This window comes from Arachis duranensis, chromosome 5 (assembly GCF_000817695.3).
Source record: "Arachis duranensis cultivar V14167 chromosome 5, aradu.V14167.gnm2.J7QH, whole genome shotgun sequence".
NCBI lineage: Eukaryota > Viridiplantae > Streptophyta > Magnoliopsida > Fabales > Fabaceae > Arachis > Arachis duranensis.
Genome location: NC_029776.3, coordinates 91,038,618 through 91,049,430, shown reverse-complemented (window position 1 = coordinate 91,049,430; position 10,813 = coordinate 91,038,618). Strand labels below are relative to the sequence as shown.

Sequence of the window (10,813 nt, the reverse complement as noted above, 5' to 3'; positions counted from 1 at the left end):
ATATATATATATATAAAAGCAAGAGTAGAAGGTCAAGAGTACAAAATAACAAGTTCCTAACTCAGCCTGCGAAGCTAAGGCTAGCTAGAGAATATTTACATACATATATACATAACCCAAAGCCCAAAATACATATATAAAAACCCTAGTTCTCCATACACCTCTAAGAGGTACAAAAGTAAAACAAGTTATCAGGAGAGTTCTATACATGTGATCATATATATACTAAACACCAAAATAAAGTCCCAAAAGATCCATACGCGTGACCCCCCGTTTTCAGAAAAAAATGTACGCCCACGCGTACGCGTGACCCCTGTTTTCAGCAAATGGGATTTTAGTGTTTTAAACATGATTTTAAACCTTTAAACCTTTATTTCCACACTTTTGACCCTAGATCTTAGTAATAGGTTTAGTAATGAGATGAAGCCAGGGGAAAGGAGGTATCTCGAGGATGAAGTAAGGTTGGAAAAATGATAAATTAGGTATGAGAAGATAGGTGGCATAAATATATGTATATATACTTCTTAAATTATAAAACTAATTAAAGAAATGAATAAATATTTCATTTGAGCACTCTTTCTTGAAAGTGCGACCCCAGGAGATGGTGGAAGGTGGGGATCCCTTTTCTTGTTCCTCCTAGTATTGTAAAATCGCTCTCAGCGAGATCATGGGAGGTTAGGATCCCCTCATTTGTTCCTCCTGGGCATATGAGAACGTACCTCCTGGGTAAACGCAAGGGTTGTGGTTTCGCCCGACTTGCTCCAGGTTGGTTAGTATAGAGGCTCCCCCGGTAGATGCAAGGGTGTTGTTCACCCCACTTGCACCGGGATATGATGAACTATGTTTGAAAGTGCAAATGTATGATATATATATATATAGATATGAGTGTCCCTAGGTAAAGTACCGTGGCTTGCTCCCACGTATTCTAGGTTGAGACTCGATACTCTGTTAACCCTACGACATAAAGGTGACTGGGCACGTATAAATTTCCGGGAAGGATACTCCCATTAAGCAATTTTATATATGAGAAAAAGCTATGCATAGACTCTTGGGGATGTGCATCGGGGGACAGTCCAGGGTTTAGCAGCCAAACTTATCAGGTTGGCTTTATAACCGACAGATGAGACTCATCAGCCATAGGACAGCCATACATCATATGCATATTGTTTGAATTGTATGCTTGTACATTAATTGGGAATGCCTAAATGATTTTAATATACTAATTGTTATACTTGCTATCTGTATTACTTGTATTCTACCTATATTTGTCATTGTCTGCTTGTTTGTCTATGTAAATTCACCAGAGTTGGAGGAAAGGAGGAAAGGCAGAGAAGTTAGGGTTTCGGTTAGGCTTAAGACTTGGTTAACTTAGGAATCCTTAGAAAACCACCTTGACTTATGGTTTCTACTTTAGATCTTTAAGCTTTAAATTCTGAGTGTCGGTGTTCTAGGATTGCCTCTGGTTTTTTCGTGACCTTATATCTTACGTACGTGGTACATTTACCATGCTGAGAACCCCCGGTTCTCATTCCATATGAATATTCTGTGTTTTCAGATGCAGATCAAGAGGCACCTCGCTAGGTGTTTGGAGCTCTACAACGAAGTGGATCTTTTGGGACTTTATTTTGGTGTATAGTATATATATGATCACATGTATAGAACTCTCTTGATAACTTGTTTTACTTTTGTGCCTCTTGGAGGTGTATGGAGAACTAGGGTTTTTATATATGTATTTTGGCCTTTGGGTTATGTATATATGTATGTAAATATTCTCCGGCTAGCCTTAGTTTCGCAGGCTGAGTTAGGAGCTTATTATTTTATAATCTTGACCCTCTACTCTTGCTTTTATATACATATGTTTATGAACCTTAGCTTTCTTCGTACGCGTAACCTTACATCCTGAGCGTTGTTCTTTTAATTTTGCGATTTTGTTTTACCTATTCTTCAAGACTCCTATTATACTACATTCTTTTTACTATTATACGTATTTATATTTTATTTTTAAAGGTCGTAGTATCTCGCCACCTCTGTTTTACATCATAGATGTAAAGTTCTGTGCGGTAGGGTGTTACACACTAGATGCTTGGTGGGTGAAAAAGTGTGTAATCTTATTATTGATGGTGGAAGTTAGACTAATGTAGTTAGTACACTGATATGATGGACAAATTAGGTTTGACATGTGTTGGATATCCTAAACTATATACGTTGCAGTGGTTGAATGGCAACGGTTAGATCAAGGTTGACAAGCAGGTAACAATTGCATTTTCTGTTGAAAAGTATGTTGATGAGGCATTGTGTGATGTGGTGCCAATGCAAGCTTGTCATTTATTATTGGGGAGACCTTGGCAGTTCAACCGTCAAGCATTTTATGATGGTTATACGAATTGGCTCTCCTTTGATTTTAGTGGTCGTAAGATCACTCTTGCTTCATTATCATCTAAGGAGATTTACCTTGACCAGTTGAAGGTTCAACAGGATACTAAGAGAAAAATGGGATGTGAGGTCAAAAAAATATGAGTGAAAAGAAGCTACGAGAGAAAAGAATATAGCAAAAGGCCCTAAGGTGAGTGAAAAGAAAGAAAAGAGTACATGTCATGAGAATAGTGTAAATACAGAGAAAAATGAGAGAGTTGAGAGAAAATTGTATTTCTTTGCAAAAGAAAGAGATTTAAAGATTGCTTTAATAGGCAGAGAGCTATGATTATGGTTCAGTTTATAGATACTTTATTATTTGACACGGAACTTGATCCAAATTTTTCAAATAGATTTGTCTCTTTGTTACAGGAATTTGCAGGTGTCTTTCCTACTAACGTGCCAAGTGGTTTTCCTCCATTATGAGGGACTAAGCACCAAATTGATTTTATTCCTGGTGCTAGCTTTCCTAATAGACCAACCTATATGAGTAACTCTGAGGAGACAAAAAAAAAACTTCAAAGACAAGTAGAGGAATTACTAGCCAAAGGTCACATCAAAAAAAGTATGAGTCCATGTGTTGTACTAGTTTTGTTAGTTCCAAAGAAGGATGGTACTTGACGGATGTGTGTGGATTGTAGTGCAGTAAATAAGATTACGGCAAAGTATCGTTATCCTATCCCTAGGTTAGATAACATGGTTGATGAATGGTATATGCATATTCACTAAGTGTGTGTGGTCGAGAAAATTATAGAATATTCCCAAAATTTTTAAGATGGGAATATCATATTCCCATGTTTAGTTCAAGGTTTGAAAAATTATTCTTAGGTAAGTTTTATTCTAAGAAATTAAAATACTATCATTTTAATTTCCACCTTTCCTTAAGGTATATTTAATTCCAATGGAAATGGAATCTGTATAACAAAAGAAAAAAGACCAAACTACCCTCATCTAAATAACAAACCCTCTTTTCTGGATCTCCCCATTCTCATTTTACCACAAATCAAAATCCTAATAGAGCTTTTTCCCCCAAAACATGGAAGCTCCACCGGCATCGACGCCACCTTGCCGTCGCTTTTAAGTCTGCACAACCACCACGCACATCATTCTAGAAGGAAGATTCACCTCGGTTCACCGCCACTGTATTTTCACCGACATCACCCCAACTCTGTTCGAATCCTTCGCGTCGTGTGGTCGCGTCTGGCCTCTTTCGTCCATCTGAGCTCGACTGCTCGTGCGTCTCTCACCTCCGCGTCTACTCAAGCTGTGCTTCCTACTCATGTCGTCACCACACCTCCCTCTCACCACGCCTTCCTCACTCTCTCCCTCCTTGCGTTTCAGCAATAACCAATAGAGAGAGTTTAATTTGTCTTCTACAATCTTGTTCATCTTTTTCAAGCACAAGATCTTCTTCTTCAGCTAAGGATTGGGTTAAGGATATTGAATATTTATGTATCTATGATTGCTTGTCATCTTAGAAATTTAGGTATTCATCTATGTTTCTCTTTTAATATTTTTTTAAACTATTAGTGCTGCAATTGGCTTTTTTATATTGTTTATTTTTGAATTTTATTTTTTGTTTGTTATTTATTTATTATTTGGCTGAACTCTATTTGTGCTGTGAGTTAGTTGGTGAATGTTGAAAATAGTGACTGATTTTTATAAAGTTACTTGCAAATATATGTTGATGATTTTTATTGACAGCAATGAAATATATGACGTATGATGTAGTTTATGGTAGTATTTGATTTATTCATTAATATGTTAGTGAAATTTGATTTGTTTATGACATATTTGACTGTTTACTTCGTGTAATGTTGTCAAACTTGCTATTTCTAAGTTTACTGAAAGAAGTTCTATCATAAAAGATGTTGTACTTGACTATATTTGTACATAATGAATTGAGATGAAGATTTGTTACGAGAGAATGTGTATTATGTATTGATTATAGTTGCCATATTCAGTACTAGAAAAGTTTGTTGTTAGTTGAAAACTTGAAATATGTTGTTAACTGTTTTCTTAACCGGAACACTATACCACAACAATGATCGAAAGTTTTTGCAATTTTTTCTTTTCAAAGTGATATTGATTTTTATGGAGTTTTATTCTATTGAAACATGGGGTCTTCTGTATGTTAGTGTGGTATTTGTTTATTTGTGTATTTAGACCTTGGATTTATTTGCAGTAGTAGTCATCAATCCTGTATTGTTCATGTTTGGCTTAGTAGTAACAAATTTCTTTTTTAATTGGTTGATGAAGCAAATGCAGCATAAGTGTGTCAATTTGGATGTTTCAATTTCAATTGTATGCACTTTCAATTATTTCAGGCCTCGTTTTATAATATTGGAAAGAGAAGAAAGCAAAGCCGAGGGTGTTGGGGAGGCATAGAGCAAATAATGAACCTTGTCCTCTGATTCCTAATCTCATTGTGCCTCCCCTCATATCTTAAGATTTGGCCATTTGGGTACTATTCAATCGGTGCGCTTTCGCTGCATCTTGATTGAAGTTTTGATCTTTCTTCAATTGGATCTCCCTTTGGATCTTTGATGATTGAGATTTTTTTAATTTTATTTTTCTATGGGTTTTTCCAAGAGAGTGCTTAGTTTATGCCTTTGATTTCCACTGCCTGATGAAGGATCCGATGTTCCTTTATTGAATCCGACACAATATTTTATATTTGCGTCGCAAGACAGTTTCTCAGTTTTGTTATAATTAAAGGTATTTTTTTAATGTTTATTTTTGCTGCCTGTCTCATACATGCAATTCTCAAAATGCTCTAAACCTAGAAATTTCAAATAATGACATGCATCTTCTAGTGCCATTTATACTACAGACCTAGAAGCAGCTGAATTATCGTTAATATTTTTTGCTTTTCTTGACTTGTTGTCTTCTTTTGTAAATAATTTGTATTGAATTATATTCTTATATATGCTGTAGAGTGTAGTTATTAGTGGTACATCTACTTAAACGAAAAAATTTTGTGATGGTTGTAGATCCTATTGATGAGATAGTATATCAAAATATACTTAGAATAGATAGAGAAATCAACTTGCACAAAAAATGTGGAACTAATAGAGAAGAAGATAGTTTGATAATTGTGATCATTTTTTTGTGTGTGAGACTATCTATCGTAATGATTTTATTTTGTTGATGTGTTTGTGTTCTTGTACAAGAGTTGTGCATGTATACTTATTAGTGATAGTAATTTTTTACTTTTATAATTTCTTTGTAACTTTGATTTGGATAATAATAAAATTTTTTAATACATATGATTAGAATTTGTTGAAATTTATCTTACATAAGTTCAACTATAGATTATAAAACCGAATTATGAATTATGAAATTTTTAAAAATTTAGATAAGTATTTTTTGCTAATTTTAATTGTGATAACGTTAATTTGAATTAAAGATATTTAATATTAGGGATATTTTAATAAATTTAAAAGAACTAAAATCAATAATAATTTTAATTAAATAAATTTGTTATTAAAGATATTTTAATAAATTTATTATTAGAGTATTTTTATAAATTCAAAATGTAAAAAAGTAATAATATTTGATTAGATTTATATTTAATTTTTTAAGAAAACTAGAGTCAATAATAATTTTGGTGAAAAATATTTGATATTAAAGGTATTTTGAAAATAAAAATATTTTTTGTCCAAAAATAATAATATTAACCTTTTAATTAAAAATATATTCATATGTAGATTTTTTTATGTGTTTATTAAGTATAATAATTAATTTTTTAATTTGAATGATCGAGAGTAATTTTGACATATTATATAATTAGATAAATATTTTGTGCTAATTTTAATTATGATAATGTTAATTTGAATTAAAGATATTTGATATTAGAAATATTTTAGTAAATTTTAAAAAAAAAATAGACTCAATAATAATTTTAATTAAATATATTTGTTATTATAGGGATAGTATAGTAAATTTATTATTAGAGGTATTTTTTGTAAATTAAAATCAATTAGTTTTATATTTAATTTTTTAAAAACATTAAAAAAATTTGATATTGGAAATAATTTTGGAAATAAAAATAAATATTTTTATCTAAAAATAATTATATTAAATTTATCTTGAAATACTTTTATAAGTAAATTTTTTTCATGTATTTATTAAGTTTAGCCATTAACCTTTTAATTTAAATGAATAAGGATAATTTTAATATATTACATAATATGATCTAACCAACAAAACAAAAAATTACTCATTTCCAAGAATATTACACAATTTCAAAGTATTAGATTTTGTAAACTAATTAAACATAGAAATGCTATATGCCAAGTAATCTCATTCTTTGATATTGTATTTCTAGAAATGATATTTTTGGAATGAAAACTAATATTTGAACCAAATTCACCCTAAAAGTGATTTAAAAAGTAGGTATCATTAAATTAGAATAAAATTCAAAGATGAATGGAAGACTACATTTAAAACCAAACATGAGTTATGTGAGTGGGTTTGGGTTAATTAATGCACCTAGTACTTTTATGCGTCTAATGAACCATGTTTTGTAAGAATTTTTGAATAAATTTGTTATTGTTTATTTCAATGATATTCTCATTTATAGTACTTGTTTGGATAACCACTTGTCACATGTTTCAGCTGTTTTAAAAGTGCTCCGAAAAAAAAATTATATGCCAATCTTAAAATTGCACATTTTGTATTGATAGAGTTGTATTTCTTAATTTTGTTGTGAGTGTGAATGTAGTTGAAGTTAATAAAGAAAAGGTGAAGGCTATTTGTGAATGGCCAACACCTAAAAATATTTTTATAGTAAAATATTTTCATAGTTTAGTTAGGTTTTACAAGAAATTTGTGAAAAAACTTCCTATTATTGATGTGCCTCTCACAGAGGTTATAAAAAAAGATGTTAAATTTAAATGGGAAAAGAAAAAAGAAATTACATTTCATACCTAAAAAATTATTTGTGTCCTGTCTCTATTATTGTTTTACCTAATTTTGATAGAACCTTCGAGATTGAATGTGATGATTCTGAGATTGGTATAGGTGCTATTTTTATGCAAAAAAACGAGTCATTGCTTTTTTTTTATGAAAACTTGAATTTAGCTCAGCGCAAATATTTAACTTATGACAGAATTATATGCTTTGGTTCGAGTTTTGGAAGTTCGGTAATACTATCTCTTACCTAAAAGTTTGTGATTCACAAGAATCATGAATCTTTAAAGTATCTAAAAGAACAAGGTAAATTTGATAAACAAGGTAAAGAGAATGTAGTTATTGATTCTTTATCTAGGAGGTATGTTTTGATTACTACACTTACTTCTAAGTTGTTAGGATTTGAGTTTTTAAAGGAGTTTTATACAACTGATTCTGACTTTTTTGTTATTTATGCCTCTTGTAAACATGGTACATTTAACAAATTTTATAAATATGATGATTTTCTGTTTCGTGGTAATAGAATTTGTGTGCCTGCTTGTTCTATTAGAGACTTACTTATTCTAGAATCACATAATGGGATTTGATGGGTTATTTTAGTGTACAAAGACATTGAATGTGTTATCTGGATATTTTTACTGGCCACACATGCGTAGAGATGTTAAAAAATTTTGTGCTAAGTGTATTGCATGTAAACAGGTTAAATCTAAGTCTTTATCACATGATTTGTATATTCCCATACCTATTCCTATGCATCCATGGATTGATATTTCTAGGAATTTTGTTCTTAATTTGCTTCGAACTAGGAAAAGTAGAGATAGCATTTTTGTTGTGGTAGACAGGTTAGTAAAATGACTCATTTTATTGCAAGCCATAAAACTGATGATATAACAAACATTGCTGATATGTTCTTTAGAGAGGTTGTGCTCTTACATGGTGTTCCCCAAATTATTATTTCTGATCGCGACGTAAAATTTTTGAGTCATTTTTAAAAAGTATTATGGGATAAATTGGACACAAAATTATTATACTCTACTACTTGTTATTCTCAGACTGATAGTCAAACTGAAGTAGTAAATCGAATATTGAGGATCTTATTACGTGCTGTTGTTGGTAAGAATTTGAAAACTTGAGAAGATTGTTTACCTTTTATTGAGTTTGCTTATAATAAAATAATTTATTTTTCTGCAGGTTTTTCTCCTTTTAAACTCGTGCATGGTTTTAATGCTTTAACTGTTTTGAACTTATTGCCTTTGTCTTTGAGTGATCTTATTAGTTTGGATGCAGAAGATAAAAGTGAAAAGGTTAAAACAATGCACTTAAAAGCACGTGAGTTGATTGAAAAGAAAATTAGATTGACAACTCAAAGGGTGAATAAAGGTCGAAGACAACTTATCTTTGAATCTGGTGATTAGGTATGGGTTCATTTGAGAAATGGGAGATTTTCTACTCAAAGAAAATCTAACTAGACCCTAAGAGTGATGGTCTATTTAGGTGCTTGAAAGAATTAATAACAATGCTTATAAGATTGACCTTTCAGGTGAGTATAATGTGTCAGTTACTTTTAAGATTTATGACCTTTTTTCCTTTTGATTTGGATCCAGATTCGAGGACGAATTTTTTTCAAGAGGGAGGAAATGATACGAATTCTGTGAGACAAACTGAGAACTGTCATATGCCAATTGATCCAATTACAAGAGCAATAACTAAGAGAATAAAAAAATGTTTTACAAACATAGCTAAATCATTTGCTAAAGAGATGTATTAAGAATTGGACAAGACAATGATTAACAATTATAGAAAGCCAAACGTCTTATTATTTACAAGTTGTATTGAAGATTCTCATTAATCAAGTTGAATCAAATAGGTATTATTTTTTTAATATTTATTTTAAGATTTATTTTATATTTATGTTATTTTATTTATTTTAAGTCTAATTATAATTTGACCCATTTTTATTTTAATAAACTTATGAATTGAAATTTTATACTTAAGAGATAAAAATTTTCTACAATTTGGTAGTCATTTTTTTCCTCTTAATTTTGATCAATAAAAATTTATGAGTTTTAAAAAAGTTTAAGTGTAAACGTGAGAGATAGACGTCCAAAATTAAATTGAGATAGAGGAATTTTTTTTTTTAATTTTCCATCTTATCTGAGTTCCGTATCAAATAATCATAAAAAAAACTAATAATATACTATTTTTTAAATTTATTATTAAAGTATATTTTTTAAAATATTTAGTTATATATCATTATTTTTGTTAGTGGTAAATTTAAAATATCACTAACAAAAATAATAACGACATATAAATAAATAATTTGAAAAACAAAAGTGATCATGCAATTTGATAATAAATGCAGGTTTGGTATTTTAGCAAGGTTTTGGAAATCAAATGAGATAGAATCAGAGATACAATAGTTTAAAAATTCAATTAGAGTTAAATAAATATAATAAAATAATATATTTATATAAAATATATTTTTTAAAATTATTTTAAATCCATTAACCAAAAAAAATAAGTCAGTCCAACTGATTTACCTGTTTTTGAAATAGAAAACAACGTGGTACATAAATTAATTAAAATCAAGTTATTCTAAAGTAAAAAAATTGATAAATAATAAATAAAATAATTAAAATAATAAAATTCATATATAGTAACTTTTATAAATTTAATAATAATTAATTCTTTATTTTATTATTTTACCAATGTCCTCAAGATCTAAGTTCAGAAATTAAGAGGAGACAGGGGCATACCTGAAGATCAAATGAACCTAAGATAGGCACATAATCTGCAAGATTGAAGGCACCAATCAAGTACATAACCTCATGAATGAGGCCCTTGAGGTCAAACCTATTGTCCTTGCTACGACCCAATATCATGTTAAAAGTGACATTTTCAACAACCTCCCCAATCAACTGACTAAGATCCACAACCTCACGTGAATCCGAAGCCTTCTTAAGTGTATTCACCAACATTCCCAACTCCTTCTTCCTCAAAGGACCAAACATCTCAACTTTTGATGCACTTAGAAGTTGCAAGGTGCACAACTTCCTCACGTTGCGCCAATAACCACCGTACTCCGTAAACACCAACCCCTTTCGGCCATAAGAAAGAGTTTCTACTACCTGCCAAGTAAAGATTAATCTATGTATTTTAGTTAATTTTTGCCTTTTGGGACTCGTATCTCCCTTTTTTTATTTATTTAAATAATTTTTTATTTTATGTTTTAAATCATTGTAAAAAGAATTTATTTTCGTGTATTATCTCAAATTTTGTGGCGAGTCTAATTTCGGAAATTGTACTAGCAAAATTAAAGAAAAATCCAAATTTACTGGCACGAAAAGTCAGGAAAGCCTAACTTAAAGAAATTCAAATATAATATACAAAAACATAATTTCTTCTACAATAATTTAAAATAAAAAGTCAGCTCATATCCTATTGAAATTTAAAAAAAAAATGATCAATAATATATACTACTCCCAAA

The 10,813-nt window shown here is 30.3% G+C and overlaps 1 protein-coding gene across 1 annotated transcript in view; it reads right to left on the bottom strand.

Annotated features, from left to right (window-relative positions):
- The window catches only part of LOC107490432 (cytochrome P450 CYP736A12-like), a 20,624-nt gene that overhangs the window by 9,138 nt on the left and 673 nt on the right, over positions 1-10,813 (bottom strand). The window contains exon 2 of the mRNA XM_016111212.3: positions 10,083-10,454. Coding sequence (XP_015966698.1) covers positions 10,083-10,454 — 372 coding nt within the window. The remainder of the gene's footprint in view (positions 1-10,082; positions 10,455-10,813) is intronic.